This window comes from Caretta caretta, chromosome 10, assembly GCF_965140235.1.
Source record: "Caretta caretta isolate rCarCar2 chromosome 10, rCarCar1.hap1, whole genome shotgun sequence".
In the NCBI taxonomy this organism is placed as follows: Eukaryota; Metazoa; Chordata; order Testudines; family Cheloniidae; genus Caretta; species Caretta caretta.
Genome location: NC_134215.1, coordinates 5,068,175 through 5,087,096, shown reverse-complemented (window position 1 = coordinate 5,087,096; position 18,922 = coordinate 5,068,175). Strand labels below are relative to the sequence as shown.

The window sequence follows — 18,922 nt, the reverse complement described above, 5'->3', positions numbered from 1 at the left end:
TCCTAGTGCTTGGTCAGAATAGCATTAACACACCAGGATAGATGGACTGTTTTCTCCTCTGCTGAACGAATACAGTGTTGTTAATTTACATAGTGCCATCTGTCTACATCATGAGGCACGTTGAGCTTAAAACCCAGCCTTTGTCTGAGAGCACTAACAGTCTAAACAGACAATCTCCACAAAGCAGACTAGAAAGGAACAGAAAGCAAACTGAATCATGAAGTTTAGTACCTGTCTTGCTAATGATTGGCCTTTTTTGGGGGGGCAGGGAATTTCTAAAAGGTGGTTTTTTTTTGTTTTGTTTTGTTTTTAGGGAAAGATAGTCCCATCTAGCTGAACACATCTCTCCAGGGAGTTCCAATGTTGTAGGTCTTTCAGAAGAAGTGATCTTGAGGAAAGAGTAGAGGCAATGTGGACTGTGGAGAGAGAGAGAGAGAGAGGAGGGATTCATGTGTATGAGACCAGGTAGAAGAAGACACACACATGTGAGTGAGAGGAGGGCACAAAGGGAGTAGTTAATCCAGCAGGTAGTCAGGGATTCTGGAAGGGAGGTATTTTGGGAGATGTAAGGCTGGCTATCTACCCCTCCATGGGAGATGACTTTAGTAAGTGAGCGCCTCTTTTTTTTTTATAGAATTTTTTAAAAAAAAACAACTTCTAACCACCTCTTCTCTGTGCAGGGATTACGGAGGCTGCCTCTTGGCACCACGGCTGATCATGAAGTTGCCAAGTTCATAGCTGTTTTGGAAAAAATGTAACACTCTTAGAGGTTCTTGAGAATTTTCTGACTTGCCGTGTAATACCTCCCAATTGGTTGCCTTTTGTTATTCCCCCTCAATAAAAGTATTCAGCCTATGAGCTGATTTTACAAACAAACTTTTAAAAATCCCATCCAACTCTAGATTTGTGTTGAGTGGAGGAGGTGTTTAAGCCAAAGTGTGCTTAACACTTTCTTCTTTCTTGCAGGCACGTGCTTTAGCAGTTCTCTGCAATCTGGCTTTTATGGACTATAACTTAACGTACTTACAGGGCTGCTTACTATATGGAAGTGCAGAGAGAGCAACAGACATCTGTTCTCTACCATGACACATGCACGCTGATCTGTGATGTCAGGAGCAGAGGACTTGCTGACTGAGCAGACAGCTCCTGGATAAGAGAAACTGTTAATTCATGGTCCTGCACGAGTTTATGATAATAGTGTGCGTTCTTTGGAATCCCTCCTGCATGTGGCATCTAATTATGAATATGAACCACTTGTTTTAGATTAGTACCTCCACTCTCCATTTTCCTGGACTTTTCCAATCCCAAATGCTCATACAGAAACTAGAAATGGTTCTAATGCTGTAAATTAATAGTTTGTAAAGAGAAATTTTAACTTTCAGGTGTGTCAGACTGAGCTCTGTTTTTTTGATGTATTGCAGTTGATGGCTATTTGACAGGTGCTAACACTTCTGGGTTACTTGAATTGCTATCATAATTGTAGTTTAATAGTTGCCTTTAAAACTGGATGTAGAATTAGAGAAATGTAATTCAGTAAAAAGTACAGTCTGACTACAATCCCCATGACATCTTTCAGTGTTGGGAGCGAAGGGGAAGAAATGTTGGCATGTCCATGTATTTTATTTTGCACATTTAAGGCTTATAATGGCTTTTACTGCCTATTCGTGCCAAGTTCGGCTAAATTATTTTCTTTACAAAAATACTTTTATTGAAGCTTTGTCTCTTTTTTTAAAAAAAGTGAAAATGTGAATTGAAACCCCTTGTATAAAACGTTAAATAAATTGTAACTATTGTAGTACTCTTGCCTGCTGTGCATCTGTTTAGTTCAAATACAATTCTGGTAGGTGCTTCGTAGGCTGGGCAGAATTTTATATTTTAGTCTTTCACTGGATATCTCTTTTTTTTTTTTTTAAACGTGTATTTATTTAAATTTTCACAGTTGTAGGAAATTATAGGGGGTGGGTCAGACAATGAGAGCAGATGTTGAAATTCAAAAGGTTAGCTTTATAAACCGTTAAACACACATTGTCTGCTTAACATGTTAAAATATACAAACTAAGTATCTGTGACTCCAACTCTGAGCTCTCAAGTAGTATTTTTTGTTTGCCTATCTCAGTTTTGATGATTGATGGAAAAATTTTCCATCAGTTTGTGTGTGTGCAATGAAATTTATGTTTACGGATTAAAAATCTAATCCTTCCAAGTTTACTTAATTTGCAGTTTGATGCCTATTCACTTATTGGAAGCAGAGGCTATTCAAGTTTCCCCTTCCCCAAATGCACGTGGGTCCTGACCTGCAATAAACTGCTATTTCCCGTCCTGGTGATCTTGAGCAGAGACTGACAACTTGGGGTCTCAAAGTCTATGTTCTTACAACTCACAAAACCCATCACTTCAGCTGTAAACTAAACCCAGTATCCGGGGGAAGGGTCATCACACCTCGCCAAGTCCTTTCTCATTTGACACTTTCCCAACTCATCAGATCAGTGTAATCTTCTGTTTAAAAAAATACGCTTATTTCAGCCTGTGATATATTGGTTCCTTTCTAGAGGAATTGGGGATGGCCGTCATACATGGGGAAAGGACAGAGAAAAGCGTAGCCCTCACATTTGACACTTTAACTCCCTGTTCATCCCTTAGCAAAGTGACTGCAGAGAGAATCATATCCTGACATCAGAAATGCAAAACTGTATATTTTTTTCTAAATGAGGCTCAGAAATACTTCCCTCACTTAAGTGAAACCTGTCAAATACCACTATCCTATTCTACCCTACCCTGACCACTGGGCCATTCACTACTGAAAGAGTCCTTGAGCAGGGAGAGGGCCTTTGCTCCTGGTAACACAAAAGATTTACCCATCACACCAGTTCGTTGTCTTCTGGTTGCCTGAGATCCTGGCCTGGGATCTCGGGGGATCAAGAGCTGGGGGGAGGGGCATGGATGGGGCAGGGGTCCCTGAGAGGCTATCAGGGAACAGGGTGGGTTGGATGGGGCAGAGGTCCTGGGGGGGCTGTCGGGGCAAGAAGCAGGGATGTCTGATGGGAGTGGGGACCGGCCCATGCCTGGCTATTTGGGGAGGCACAGCCTCCCCTAACTGGCCCTCCATACAATTTCAGAAGCCTGATGCAGCCCTCAGGCCAAAAAAGTTTGCCCGCCCTTGCTATAGATAATGGGGTAATCTGATGTGTATGAAGAACTGGCTTTCTCTAAAGACCAAATTTCTTTATAGCTGTTTGTTTATCCAAATTTGGATAATCAACAGAAGTTGAAAACCTCTTCCCAGCCTTCCTGTGAGACTAGCATCCACATAACCTCAAAAGTTTGTCTGGTGGTCAGTGTGGGATGTCAGGTTGAAGGCCAATCGGGTTTAATGCATGAGTAATCAAGATAAGTGGAGTTTCATTTCAGATGTTAAAAGTTCTATATGATCAAAAATGGTTGAGTTTATTTTGCTAGTATTTCTCTGATCCAAATTTCCAAGTTATCTAAACTGGGGTGTTCCTTTAACAGACACCATTATACAGCCAGTACTGCCCAAAAAATGAACGTGTCTGCATGCAAAGTCAAATTTCATCTGAAAATTAGCTCAATTCTAATATAGAGATTCAAGGAAGGGGCACCACTTATTTGCATCTGGAGATGGTGGTGGCCTCATGTTACCTTGGCCATACCATGTTTCAGAATTCCATTGCCGTGGCCTTCTGAATGGGTGACTAACGAACGGCTAGTTTATGGCCAGGCAGAAGGATGGTCTTTTGCCTGTAGCAGAAGACTGAGTGTCAGAAACCAGGGTTCTGTTCCAGCCTTTGCCTCACAACTCCTGTGTTACCGTGTGCAAGTCACACAAACCACCTGTGCCTCCGTTTCTTCATCAGTAACAGGATAGTGCTTCCATGCTCTACCTGGCCAGTAAGGATAAACTCACTGAATTTGAGTAAAATTGAGCTGATTCTCTGATGGAAAGCACTGTCTCAGTAGAAAGTACTGTTACTGAGCACTCTGGTGCTAGGGGTCTAGGAGCTTTAGAAATGTGTAATAATAAATTATTTCTCAACATCCAGTATGGTGGGGTGGGGGGTAATCTTCCTTACTTTTAAATATTTAGGAATTATGCAGTGTTAACAAGCCACTTCACCTTGACTAGTCCCTTGAAATGTGTTAACTACTTATGCTGAACAATCTTTCACCTTGTATTTAGCTGAGACCCCCTGAGTAAGTTTCTGAACCTGTTGCAAAAGTTTCGGGTAAACTTGAAAGCTTGTGTGTCTCACCAACAGAAGTTCATCCAGTAAAAGCTTTTGCTTCACCCACATTGTGTCTCTACTCTTCTCATGACGTCTGGCCTGCCTGTCCATTCTTAAGTAATGTTCCCTAGGTTTTACAATCGGATCTTAAATTTGACCTGTGCAGTGAATGAATGAATAGTAAACTGTACAATCTGAACATCTGTTTAGACTCCCTGATAGGGATTCTTCCTAACTCCATTGTCAAACAGGTGCAGTGACCGTTAGCAGTCTTTAGCATGTATCCTGTAACTCTTTGGGGGCAATTCAACTTATATTTTGCTGTAAATAAAACCTTAAGATCAAAAGTTCAGCAGGGTTGTCTCCTAAGATCACCTATGTATGCGATGCTGTGAAATCCTCTGCTCTAAATACAGGCCAGTTTTGAGGAAGAGTAAATGGATGTCTGAGTTGAAGAACAAAACATTTCTGAAGATTCAACAACTTCTATCTTAATATTACATGTGACAGGTTTCATTACAAATTATGGACAATTCCTGCATCAGGTTCAAGAAACCTCAGCTTGGCTTTTTTGCGGTATGCAGAAGAAGCCTGTTCTTATATTAAAAGCTAATTGTAATTTTAATTTTAAATGATAATTCAGACAGAGAAATACTGACATGATGCCTTCAGCAGAGAAATCAGCTGTGCACCGTGCCAAAGAATTAGAAAGTTTATGAGAAGAGAGCCTTAAAGACAACCTTAGGGGATACCTTCTTGACCTCAATCAAATCACATTTAAGGTTATTTCCTGCTACTCTTTTGGTGCCCAGGAGGGGAGATATTGGGGAACAAAAGTATGACCAAATGATCAAAATACTGTTCCTAACCTAACAGGAGATTGTGATTAGCCATAGCAACTGCTCTCTTTAAATTTCTGAAGATGGGTGTGGGGGAACAATGTTTGCCTACTATAGCGTATATCCTAAAGACTACTAACAGATGTTGATGCTGTTTGATGTTATGGGTAGGAGCTGGATTGTGAAAGAAACAAAATTCCTTTTGGATAATACTGGCTTGTATTTAGACACCTTTCATCCAAGGATCTTTGAGCACCATGGTCCTTATAGCCCCCCTGAATGAGGTATAATTTGCATCTGTAAAAGGGGGATAATGCTACTGACCACCTTTGACAAAGCACTTTGAGATCTGTCGATGAGAAGCACCAGGGATTCTTTTTTTCAGTAGCAGAGGCCCTGGTGGGCTAAGTGCTGTATGGTAGGTTTAGTAAAACTCAGTCCCTGCCCTAAAGATATTACAAGACACACAAGACCTCCTTAGCAATGGACTGCTCACTCCTGGTCACTCCAATGTTGCTTATGACTTCTTAGCAGCATCAAGCCAGTTTGCAAATAGAAAATAAAAAGGAAGATATTTCACAACATTCCTCAGCTGTCTTTCAGGTAGACTCGTTGTGAGGCTCCCAGACCTGATGAGTGAAGGTTACTAATAAAATAATAGCTAATAATAATAATGGCTTGAGGAGGGTGGGATGTTGGTTACCGGGAGTTGGATGCCTATGCCAGTGTCAGCACGGCAAGTGCTCTGTAGGCCTTTTGAAGGGGCAGGGCTAACAGATTTGCCGTACGCCGTATATTTTACACCACGTTTTTCACATAGTGCTTGTGACTGCTTATTTCCAGCTCATTTTAGACCCATTAGGAAAATGATTTCACTAGACCTTGCTGCTAATCTTGCATGATCAATGCTCTCTGGTATTATACAGCTCCTAAATTATCCGCTTGTCGATTTTAATCCTAGCTTGCATCCTGGAGGATGAGGATCCATTGGCGACAGCTGAATTTTTTTATATTTACAAAATAGAGGAGGAAGAGGAAGCTGATCAAGTGATACAGAAATGTAGGAACCATCTAGTTATGCACAGATCTTGCCAAACTAGCTCATACTGAGTCCGTCTAGTCCAGTATCCTGTCTCGGACAGGGGCCAGCATCAGATGCTTCATAGGTGGGTGCAATAAACCCTGCAATAGGCAGATGTGAACTAAACTGCTTCCTTTGAAGATCTCATCTAAACCCTAATATTAGAGATTATCTTAAACATGAAACACAAGGTTGCATATCCCTTCCCCCGAAAATTGTAGTAACTATTGTAATGCTGGATAATCTTTTTATATATCTAAATGTCCAGTCCCTCTTGGAATCATGCTAAGTTTTTGATCTCAATTACTTCCTGTGACAGTGAGTGCTACAGTCTGATTACAAGTGTGGAAGAAAACTATGAATCGTGTGGACAAAACCACATAATCATGTTTTTTATTACCACTGCCCTCATCCTCGCTTCCCCAGCCCCACTTATTGTTTGTTACTTTCACTCTTTGCTTTGTGTTTCTAATTAGAGCAGGATCTTTTGGGGCAGGGTTTGTGTGTGTATGTACAGCACCTGACACAGTGGGGGGCCTAAGCCTCAACAGGACCTTTCTGCCCTGCTGCTATACAGCTATTCATTACTACTAATACAAGTTTTGATATTGAGATTAAGGCTGAGTTGTGCAAAGCAACCTGCTTCTGGGCACCAAATTCCTATTCACTCGAATATGGATTAGGTATCTAAGCCCCCCTTGCCAACTTTGGAAATCTCTGCATTTGTTCATACTCTAAGACTTTCAATGGGCAGTCAATTACCCAATCAAAATAAGAGCAAGATGTGGTGCCATATACAGTCAACACTGAAGGTCTCTTTGGCTTTTCCTGCAGTCCAGACATTCAGTACTGTACCTTTAAATGGTCTCTGCTGAGCAGGATAGGACATTCACTGATAAACTATTTCTACAGAGCACACTAATTAACCTGCTAAATGAGATTATCCCTTCTGAGCATGCATTAGAAAGCTAAATTAGCTAAAACACCATTCAAAAGAGATCCATAATTAGCCACCTGCTCTGAGGTCACCATCAATGTTTTTGATGACCTCTGCCTAAGGTCCGTTTTTGATGACCTCTGCTGTGCTTGCTCTGTGGGTTTTTTGTGGGGAGCTGGGTGGGCTCATTTCTGCTGAGATTCCATTGTCCTCACCGGGCATGCTTTGTTGTTACCAGGCCACTTCACCTTGCTGGCCTCAACGTTCTCTGGCTCAGTGAGTGTAGGAGAGGATTTACAAAGACAGAGAACGCTTAGGCCAGCAGACCGCATGCAACCAACTCGGTCCCTCGTAAAAGCTCTTACTTCCCCCACCATGTCCCCCAGACATAGTGGTGAGATTGCAAAATAAGACAGAAGTTGGTGAATGAAAATATGATTGGCTTTCTACAGCATGCGCCTGCGTCTTTGGGCTCCAAAGGTCGGAGGGCTTTGGAAATTTGGCCCTTACAGTTTACAGCCCTGATCCTGCAGCCACCGATGCTAATGGCAGACACACCAGAGACTTTACTGAGAGAAGGGTCAGATCTGACATTAGATCAAAGCCCCCAAAAAATGACTTCATCATGCTGCATGAGGCATTAAGGAAGGTGAGTAGATCAGCGTCTAGAGCACTAAGTGGGTTGGAGCACAATAGATGTAGTCTTCTAGAAGCTCCATATTTCAAAGTTTCCAAGGGCTGCAGTGTAATGAGCTTGCTCTGTCTTTGGTTGGGTGTGTTTTGGTGGCTATAAGGTAGGAGTGATAGGCAAGTAAGTACAGCAGTAGCGCACTTGGTTTCCACTGGATGCAACACGTTGCACAGGCTGGAGGTCCTGCATTTGCGGAGGTCATTTACTATGTGCCAGATGAAGCAAGCTGTCAGAGGGCTCTGTAGTTTTCAGGCAAGAGCCTGTGATTTGAGCCCCCATCATGGCTTCCGTGGAAGAACTTCAGATTGGCTGGAAAGTTCTAAGTAGCTCTAATGAGTTACTGCAGCATGTGACATGAAAATTCTGGGCAGGTAGCTGGTGTTGAGATGGCATCTTGGTAAGAAGTCGCTAAACACATTGGCACTATCTAGATTGAAATGTACATGTATTCACCTCCAGATGCATGGTTAAGCATGCCCAACTCTCCAGTAGAAGGAACATCATATTCGTATTGCATGCTGCCATTCATTGGGCTAATGAAGGAACAAAGTCAAGCATTGGACAGGCGCAGTTGTGACATTCTGCAGGAGCTGCTGTCCTCCACAGGTGCAGTGTGAGGATAGTTCGTTACATGGCTGGTTATCAAGGCTGGGCTCAGAAGAGGGGATGGAGAAGGGAATCTGAATCCGGAATTCATGGGAACTTCAAAATCAATGCTTTAAAATTGGACGATGTGTGAAGGATGGATGAAGGCATTGGGCTGGGACTCCGGTGATTTGGGGTCATTTCCCAGCTCTGCCAGGGAATATTTGGGCCCCACAACGGTGGGGAAGTCACTGAAGCTGGTCCTCAGTTCCCCCAGTGTAAAATAATATCTCATTTCTCCCTCCCTTAGTCTGCCTTCTCTGTTTAGACTGTAAGCTTTTCAGGGACCGGCCTGCCTCATTCTATTGGTCTGTCCAGCACCTCGCCCAGAAGGGCTGTAATCGCAGGGAGGGTCTGGGGGCAATACGGTAATCCTAACGCATTTACTTTCCGTTATTGTGATGTTAGTTAAAGACTCTGTCAATGAACTAGAGGCACACATCAGTATCTTTCTTCCAGCTGCCTGCCAGAAATATAATTTTTAATAAATTGGACTAAGCAACTAACCAGCAGCTCGTTTCTGGCTGCCAGATTAACAGCTGGCCCACAATCATTAATATTACAAAACTTCAGGAGTTCATAATTCCCTAATCTATAAAGCTGGGCCTGCAATCTGCCAGGCCTGGCCCAGAAGCGTTTCCTGGGATGATGCCCCCCAGCTGGGGATATTCCTCTGTAAAACTGACTTTTTTGACCAGCTGAAGAATTTGGCACGTCTGATATTTCAATGTGAGCAGGTGGACAGATCCGTGTGCTAGGGCCAGGCCAACAGATGGGTGGCAATTGTGCACGATGCTAAAGAAAGGGACGTATGCTCCTCCAAAGTACCCCAAGGGAGGGCTATTTAGTCTGATGGGAAGCTGAACTTCCACGACGTACCAGTCTTGATTCACGGTACAGAGCAGCAGATGCCTTGTGATTTATTAATGCTTAGCTGCCACGTAGCTGTTTTCAGCCATCGAGCTCAACGTGTTTTGCAGAGGCGGGCAGCATATCTTCATTTTACGGATGGGAGAAACGGAGAAGCACGGAAGTGAAGTGACTTGCCCAACATCAGCTAACAGGCCAGGGTCAGAGCCAGGCACAGGGCCCATGACTTGTGAGTTCCTGTCCAGTGGCCCCTGCTGCTTCTTGGGAAAATCTACACAGAAAAGCTGAACTTCCCTTGCTGTCAGCCCCCTCACCCATTTACCTTGCTGGCAAAGCTGTCAGAGGAGATGCTTCGTGCATTGGCTGCCACAGCTGTGCTGCAGCATTCGTGATTCCCAGTTGCTTCTAAGCGAGAGGGTAAACAGAGCCCCAGGCAAGTCCAAAGCCAATGACGTCATCCCTAACAAAGCTCTTTTCTAAAGGGGCTTTCTGGGCTCTGCTGCAGATGTGCACAGCCCTGTTTAGCTGCCACTACAGTCAGATGTCGGAAAAGACAAGAAAATCCAATAACCCACCTTCAGCGTCATTTTGTCGTTAACCCCCCAATCCTGCCCCAGAACTGTTTGGAGAGGCAGCACGAGGAGCTTACGATTGATGTCAACGGCTCAGTAAGCTGGTATTTCTGAAGCCAGTATCGCTGACCTCTTTAAGCAACATGTGGTGTCGTTCAGAAAAACGCAGCGCACCAGCGGGAGCGAGGAACCCCAAGAGGCTGCTAAACAGGAGCCCAACATCACGGATTTAGAGTCCCAAAGAAAAGCCCAGTGTTGGTGTCACAATAAAAATGAATCAGCTCTCTTTAAGAGAAAGCATGGCTTCATTATGTAGGTCTAGTGAGGTCCCCTCCAAACCCCACCCCTGAAATAAACAAATCAACCAACTAACTAAAGAAAGAAACTCACCCCTGCTCCCTAAGAGTTTTCTCCCTGAAAAGGGTAAAGCACCAGAGGCTCCAGGTTGGCTACAAAGAACGTGCCAGAAACTTCGGCTTCCACTAGGGCTGTTGCTGTTGCTTTTATCTGGCAGGCGCGCAGAGGCGAGGTGATGGGGGGGCGGGAGGGGGAAGGACAGGGACAGCAGCCCAGTGCTGGTGCCCCAAAGAAAGAGGTGCTGGAGCTCCTCCGTTGGTGCCCTGCGGCCACTAGTCCGGTTGACTGACTTGTGGGCAGCAAAAGCGGAGAAGCAGGGGCACTATCCTCCCGCCAGGCCTGTGCAAAGGTAAAGGATCATGGGGGGACGGGGGTGCAATGAAGTGCGGAACCTCGTCCCCCTCCCTTGGCCAGCTCTGAGCGGAAACCTGGCAACTGCCACCTCCCATCCCGGCCATGCCTGAGTCAGCAGCAGGATCCGGCCTCTCGCACAGGAGGTATCAGGCTGGGGCACCTGCCAGTGCTGCAGGCTGGGAAGGGGAGGCCCCAACATTTCCCCAGCCGTGGGTGGGGAGCAGCAGGGAGAGGGGCTGCAGCCTGAATGCCAGGGCTTTCCATTGGTCGGGGATGCCGGGGCTCCAGCCTGTTGCCTCCTGAGTGGGCACTGGGTCCCTGGCTGCAGGGCTGCCACGTCAGGCACCGCCCGGAGAGATGGTGCAGGCTTCTGGGTCTCCCCTCAGAGCTGGCCGGGCGAGCCTGGGCCCCTTGCCCTCTCCCCCGACATTGCACCCCTATCAGAGACACCGGGCCACCAGGCTGGCGCTCAGGAAAAGAGTGCCTTATCATAACGAGAGCAAGAAAGGACTTGGGACTAGCAGAGGAGGGGTGCCCAGAAGATGGTCCTGTCACCAGTGTGAGCAAGTCCTGATGGCCTTATAAAAAGGACAGAAGTTAAAAAGCTGAAACCAACTGCCAAGGGCTTAGGCAAGATATTTGTGAAGCCACGGAAAGGGTTAAGCTGCTAACAGCTGTGGCATGCCCTCAAGGTCAAGATTAGCCAATGAGCGTTTGCCCTAGTGCTGTGATATTGATAAATTGATTTGTCTCAGAGAACATGGGTGGTGGATGAGCTGAGTCCCTGGACTGCAGTGGAATTCTCCTTCCCTGCTCCCTGGTGAATTACTCCCTTAGTCTTCATACAAGTCCTTGACGATTTTTCAAGTCCCTGGAATACTTTTAACAGGGGACATGGTGCCCAAAGAGGCAGACGCTATGGCCGGGAAGGAGCATCCAGTGAACAAATGGCCTGCAGAGGCTGGTTCAGTGATGCCAGCGCAGATTGGCCCAATATTGTCCCTTTTGGACTCCAGCTCTGCCCCAGCAAAGATGGTGCCTTCCCCGCTGTTGTCATGAAGAGAACGGCCCAAGGGAGGCACAGGCCAGCCGTTTCTGAACGGCATCATTTCTGTTCAACTGTTTTGTGGAAATTTTGAACATCAGTTAACAAAAATGTCAGGATTTCCAGTGAAAATGTTCTTGGAAATTAAGTTCTGGAGGCTGAGCAGCAACCAGACTGAGAATCTGTCTGGGGAGGCCTAACACAGAGATTTCAGTCACTGTTCGGCCAGAGGAAAGAGCACAGTGAGGCCCCCCGAGTGGGCATTGTGTGTGTATTGAGAGGTACACAGCCTGAGCCCCACGATGGAGCAAGAAACCCCCATCTTTTCCAGCCAGCCCGCAGCTGAGAAGCCCCAGTCCTCACAGCAGCCCCACAAGCCTGACTTGCCAGGCCAGTATAATTCAAGTAGAGTGACGCCTTCTGGCGGGACTGCTGGCTTTAGTTCTTACAGCGGCCGGCTGGCTAGCTCCTCTCTGCTCGCCCTTTCCTTGTGTGCCTTGACCATCAACTCCAAACTGAACCAGTCCAAGGCGCTTAGCCCGTTTTTTCTGAGACCTGAGCGACGGTTTTGCTGCCTGTAAAAACACAGCTTGTACTGCGGTTTGAAGGCAGACTTGGTTCTGTCTTTGGTTCCCATCAGCTGAGTCTGCACTGGTCAAATGAGCAGCGACTCCCCAGGGACGCACCTGAAGTTCTTTCGATTTGACAGGCGGCGGATGGAGCCCGCAAGGGACTTTGGCCATAACGGACGTACAGTACCTGCCAACAGCAAATACCCTGGCGCCCACATTGATTTGGAGCTGGAAATGTATCGGCCTTGACGAGAAAGCACGGGCTGCTGGAGAACGGTCAAGAGCCATTAATGAGACGCACACGCTGTCCTGTCCCTATGCATGCTGACTCCCATTACCAGCGTGTGTGTGCAGCTGTGCTCTCTTACACGTGCACGTAGTTAAGCTCTTGCCGTCCTTTACCTCGGCATTGAGCCCTTACTAATTTTCGTGCCCCCTTTCAATGGGTTCGTGCAGCCGTGCGGCTCGTGCAAGGCGCCAGCTTGGCCACGCTGGCTCTGCTTCGCCCCCCCCAGCACAGACACCAGCAGCAGGGCCTGTAGTGTCCCACTCGGCTCGGCACGGGCCTGGGGGGGGGGGGGGGGATCGCCTGCACCAGTGAGATGATAGTGCTGTCACCATGGCCCATTGTCCGTGGCGTCGCTTCTTGGCGTCTCCCCACATGTCCGGCAAAAGCGGGGGGGGCGAGGGGGCACCTCAGTGCCAAATGTTGTGAACGCTGTGACGTGACTGATCTGGCACCTCGGCCAACTTGGCAATAGAGGGCTCGTGTAGTGAATAGGAAGTGGGTGGTGCCCCTTTAAATAGTTTGGGAGCTTCCTAGTGGGGCTCCCCACCGTCCATCGCAGGCACCCCCCAGACCCGAACGAAGCAGCGGCGTTGCTCGGCCACCTGGGCGGCTTTGTGTAGGGCTGGTAAAACTGGAACTCAGCTGTGTCTGTGTGGCGTCTTCATGTGAATGCTGCACAAAGCCGCCATGGCTGGATGGCGCCCCTCAGGGGCCAGGTTGAAGAGAGAGCGGTTAGAGAAGCGGGCAGAGACGGAAGCACGTGAAAGCGTGACATCCGGCAACTAGCCCTGCTCCCAGGTGAGGCCGTCACGCGAGAACGAGCGCGACAGGCGGGAGCTACTGGCAACACTGTAATTACCAGCCACGTTATAGCACGGCCGAGACGGGGCCTCTGTGGCAGGACATGCTGGGCAAACACATAGAGAGAGCCAGGCCGGAGAAGGGGGAAACAGAAGCAATGAGAGAGCGGAGCCTTGCCCAAGGTCACCCAGCAGCGCTGGGGCATGAAACCCAGGTGGCCTGACACCCAATCCAGTGCCCTCTCGACTGGTTCTCAAAGAAAATGTAACTCCTGAGCACTGGGAGCTCTTAGTCTCCTCCTCTGCCATCTCCTCCAGCCAGCTCTGCCGCTGATCATTCAGCTTGCTACTCGCAAGGCCCTGCTGATTTCAGCTGGCTCCACCTTGAGCGAAAATGCTTGACACGGAATGGAGTAACAAAAAGCACGGCCCATACCATCGAGCAGCATAATGCTAGAACAGTCCTCTGTCGCTTCTTGGCCAGCTGGGGTGGTGCACATTTTGGTGCACTGCAAAGGGGTTGGGTAGGGCGACTGTTACACCCGGCTTCACCGCATAAGCAACAACCAAGTGCCTCAGACAATCTGGCACTCCTCCCCACCCCTGCTGGCTCCCTGGCCAAAGCCCAGTCTTGCTCGCTGAGCTTCTCAGCCAAGGTCAGCCCTGCCCCAACCCGATTCTTTGTCCCAGTCTCTTTGCCAAGTGAGTCGCAGTCACCTTTGAGCTCAGACTGACTGATCTAGTGGCCCCCTCTGACCTTAAAAAAATCTATGAATCTGTCGCCTCCCAACTCCCAATCTCCCGCCCGCCAGTCTCCTGGCCCAATCTCCACCCCCTCCGCCCCGCAAACTCCCGGTCTCCCATCCCAGGCTCCTTGTTCCAATCGAATTCCGCCCCGTCGCCCCCGCCATCTGGCTCTGTGTTCAAATCAGGCAGCTTTCTCCTGACTGCTCTGGGTGTCAGCAGAGGGAAGCTCTGAGTGCCCAGCACAGACACGGTCCCTGCTCTCCGGTTCGGGGCCCAGCCTCGGCTTGGCCCACAGCCACCCAGAGCTGCAAAGTCCTGCTCAGCCCCGGACAGAGTCTTCTGTGTCCAGCTGCAAAGCTGTGGGACGTTACAGCTCAGTAGTCCTTGCTTCACAGCACGGGCACGCTGGAGCTTTTCAAAGGATTTTTAAAAAAAAAAAAAAACATGGGCAAAACAATCTGTTTTTCACTCGCCTCCATCTTGGAAACAGCTGGACCATTTGGGCTGAATGTTTGCAAACCATGAGGCAGCGGCCCAGCCAGCATGGAAACATTTCAGCCCAAACAGGTGAAAATTGGCACCGTTACAAGTAACTGAAAACACAGGGTTGTCACAGGAAGTATCAGGCAACCTTACTAATAGGCAGTAGCTGCCAGCCTGGCCTAGAATACAAACCGCTGAGACAAGGGGTAATTTCCCTGTACTCATACACTTACTGTATGTGCCATGTGCTCAAAGCAGGGTACAGCCAACGGGATGTGTATGGGCAGGTAAGTGTTTCGTTCGTGGTTCATGACCACTGCTGGCTGCAGTTTAAAACCCAAGTCTAATGCGGCAGCGATGAGGCGCTAATGGCAGGAGAATGGCCGCATTACCAGGCTCTTAGCCGCTGGCTTGGGCATGGCCACTGGCCACCGGTCTGAGATGGAACGGACAGGGACTGGGAAAGAGCTCCCGAGTGGAGCCAACAATACACCTGTGAGCTCAGCTGGGGGCCTTAGAAAGGGGGGCCGCCGGCGTATCAGAGTGAAAGAATGAAACGATCGTAATATGATACTGGGCACTTGGGGAGCAGCTTTCAGCCCAGGCTTTCAGTGTCATTATTATTATCCATTCTATTGCGATTTATGCCCGACGCGCTCCAAGCGTGGAAACAAACAAACCAACCCCCGCAGTGAATTAAGACTTGGAAGGCGCCTGGCAGGTTGGTAAATAGATGTGTTTTACAGCTGGGAACCTGAAGAGGGGAAGTGACTTGCTCTGGGTTGAAGAGGACACCCTAGTTCTAGCTACTAGACCATACTCTCTTCCAGCACACAGCATAGTCTCGAATCCCAGTCGTCTAGTCGAGACCATCGTGCAGAGGGGGGGGCCAACCTGGGGCTCCAGAGCCACACGAGGCTCTTCAGAAGTTAATATGCGGCTCCTTGTACAGGCCCTGACTCGACTCCAGGAATGGAGCTACAGGTGCCAACTTGCCGATGTGCTGGGGGGCGCTCACTGCTCAACCCCTGGCTCTGCCATAGGCCCTGCCCCACTCCACCCCTTCCCACGTCCTCCCCTGAGCCAGCCATGCCCTCGGTCCCCCCCTCCCCGGAGCCTCCTGCACACCACAAAACAGCTGACTGGAGGGGCTGCTAGTGGGCGGGAGGCACTGGGAGCGGGGCGCAGGGGAGCTGGTTGGGGGTGGCTGATGTGTTACTGTGGCTCTCTGGCAATGTCCACTGGTAAATTCTGGCTCTTTCTCAGGCTCAGGTTGGCCACCCCCAATAGTGCCTCGACACTCGACTTTCCCACTTCTTCCACGATGGCGACACTACGTTTAGCTGGGTGGTATTATTCTAGTTTTTGTTTCATGGTAATTAAACCAGGGACCCTGTTCATTACTTCAATGCTTAGCAGTTTAGCTACCTTGATTTTCAGAGGGGGGTTGGGGTTTTTCAATCCGCCGGCATTTCTGTTACGGCTCCGCTTCTCGTTTGACTTTGTTTAAACCTGTAACGTCGCCATTTCATTCTGCTGGCGATGGGGATCGCTTGGCTTCATGGATGTGCCAGCAATCGGCACAGACCCACGCCGGAGACAGCCCGACGGCTCTTGCACCAGTTGCGTGAGGGGCTCCGGGGAAAAGCCGGCAGTGGGACTAGAGTTTTGGTTGGTTGTTTAATAACTCAGCACACACTAAGCAGGCAATCTTGTGCAAGGGATCCAGCAAAGCCTGAGGAATGATCACTGTGTCTGAGCGGTACAGTAACGACTGTATTACACCGTGTTATTCTACTCGAGCATCTCTTGGGGGTCCCTGATCCCTTAGGGAGACAATTAAGGCACCAGGCTTCGGCAGAGGTAACTATGGTATCCAAACAGGAGCTGTTACTGTCAGCGGCTGTCAATAGGAGAAAGACTGGTCAAGAGCCAGCAGCATCAGCCCTTTCTGCAGAACCCGTTCTCCAGCACAGAGGGCATTGGCGCGATCAGCACAGGAGCCAGGGACACAGGCTGGCTGGCGCTCGGCTTAGCTCAGTACCAAACCGCTAAACAGCAAAATCCTCTGGGGTGGGGTGGGGGAAAAGACGGTCTCATTATCCCGCTCGGTGCTGTGTCTGAGGCAGCTGGCCTGGCTGCACATTAATAGCTTACACTGAGGATTGGCGATTGTTAACAGGGAGGAGAGCTTTAGCTGGATCCATGCTGGTAAAGGGCCACTGAGTCTCGCTGAGCCAGTGGAGGACGCATCCTTTAGGGGGGACCTGCACTTTTTTCTCCTCCTGGTTACATATTTTCTTACAAGGTAGGTGGCTGATTTGATTTGTTTATTTGAAAAGCAGCACGACAAAGGCGTTGGCAGGGGAGGGGAGAGGAATTATTCCCCCCCCCACCCCCTCCAGGGGAAGAGATTAAATCAAAGCCGCCTTGTGTGCCTTGCTATTGATTTGCCTGCATCGCTTTGGAACAACAGCAGGGACACGCATCTGCTGCTTGCTGGCACCGGCGGGGAGCTTGCGTCTGCGGCGTGTCGGAAAAGTCTGGGGAGATGGGACGTGCCCCGCACAACCGGCCCTTTGCAGCTGCGGCCTGGGACTCGCGTCTCAGTCTCGGTCACACTGCGTTGCCGGTCTTTTGAAAAGCCGGGGCCTTCGTGTAGTCCCGCCTGGGAAGCTCTGTTGGGGGATGGGAGGGGGGGGTGTATGTGTGTGTTTGAAGTTAGCCATGTGCGGCCTCTCGGTGATGCTCTGTTGGCATCCCTGCAGCGGGTGGAGGTTTCCGAAGGGCCCATTGGCGTTTGCCGTCACGGTAGAGGAACGTGATTGCCAAGACGTGCTCCGCGTACCCCCGAAAGCTTGTCTTGCTCACCAGCAGAAGTTGGTCCACTAAAAGCTGTTACCGCGTCACGCTCACCAGCGGGGACGTCAGTTTCAGGGCCAAAACATTATAAGCCTAATATTGTAAGCGAGACGCCGAGGCTAAGGTCATGGCAGCTCTCGCCTTTTGGCTGCCCGGGGCGAGGGTGTGTGGCGTTGAGGGGGCAGGGTCAGCTGGAGGCTAGACGTGGGGAGACAGTGAGGGGGTGTGTGTTTGTGTCCAGGGTGAGCGCACACCTCATGCTGCTGCATCCATGCAGCCCAGCTAAGACAGACCCCCCTCCCCCCACCCCCGGGCCGTGGCCACCCTGCTGGAGAATGCAGTGGGGGGGGGGGGGGGGGGGCTGAACATTGTGGCCGCTCCGCAGGGTTGTTTTAGGTCTTTTGGGGCAAGGGCCACATCCATGGGGCTAGATTGCGAAGCAGAGCAGAGGCCGATGGACAAATACGACCGAGCACCGGGGCTGCTGCAGGTGAGGGGAGGAGCGGAACGGAGCTGATGGGCCTGACCCCCTACCAAACCCCGCTCTGACGAGTTCCCTCCTGCCCGCTGCCCCCTCGCTCTCCTTTAAGGTGCCTGCAGCCCAGCGCTCGCTGGCGCACTGACTCTTAGCCCGGGGTGGGGGTCGGGGGGTGAGATCTCTGCGGCCGCCCCCTCTCCCCCCGCCTGGATTATTGGAACTGGCGCCAGAGGCTTTGATGCCCAGGTGCCCGCCTGCTCCAGCAGCATGAACGGTTTCTTGCAATGCTGCCAGGCTGGGCATTACATGCTGCTTTCCACACCCTGCTGGAGGCTGCCCAGAGGGACAAACCGGGACCAGGGTAGATCGAGCTGGATGGGGACCTCCCTGCCCACCTGCCTTGGCCATTGCCCACCGCAGCTCGGCTTGACAGCAAAGTGCAGCAGGGACCCATTGGGGCTAAGGTGTTAGACAGTGGGGCCTTGCCCAGAGAAAAGTCTTAGGTCAGGTGCTTGTGGCTTCTGGCCCCTTCCTCAGACGTGAAATAGCTTGGCTTATCACGGGCTCATTGTGGCATTCGGTGCCAGGACTTCCAGGGTCTCAACTGGACTCTGTTATGGACTTGCTGGGTAACCTTAGGCCATGTCAATGCTCTGTGCCTTGATTTCCCCTGCTGTGAAATAGGGACAAGAATACTTCCTGCCTCATCTTTGCAAAGAGCTAGAGCTGACAGGCGCAGCATGAGAGCGAGACCAACATTGCAGTGTGCATGCCCTTTGGCTTCCTTCCCCCCGTTTCTATTTTCTGTGATTTTTTTCCCTTCCTCGCTCCCCTTTAAATTCTCTTCTCTCCCCCATCCATCCCTTCCCATTCTCCTCTCAGCCTCTCCAGTCCATCACTGCTCACCTCATGCCCCTTGCTCTCACCAGTGCTTCTAGCGTTAAGCACATGTCAACTGGCATTAGCTGGCAAGGGGCAGTCGATGTTGGAAACCTGACCAGCGCTGGATGTTCAAGTAACAGGGATCGCCCTGAATCAGCTCACTATGCTGCTCAG

General features: G+C 49.5%; 1 protein-coding gene across 1 annotated transcript in view; it reads left to right on the top strand.

Annotated features, from left to right (window-relative positions):
* Positions 1-1,798, top strand: part of LOC125643306 (uncharacterized) — a 28,917-nt gene extending 27,119 nt beyond the window's left edge. Inside the window, exon 20 of the mRNA XM_048865692.2 lies at positions 681-1,798. Coding sequence (XP_048721649.2) covers positions 681-758 — 78 coding nt within the window. The 3' untranslated portion in view covers positions 759-1,798. The remainder of the gene's footprint in view (positions 1-680) is intronic.
* The last annotated feature ends 17,124 nt before the right edge of the window (positions 1,799-18,922 follow it).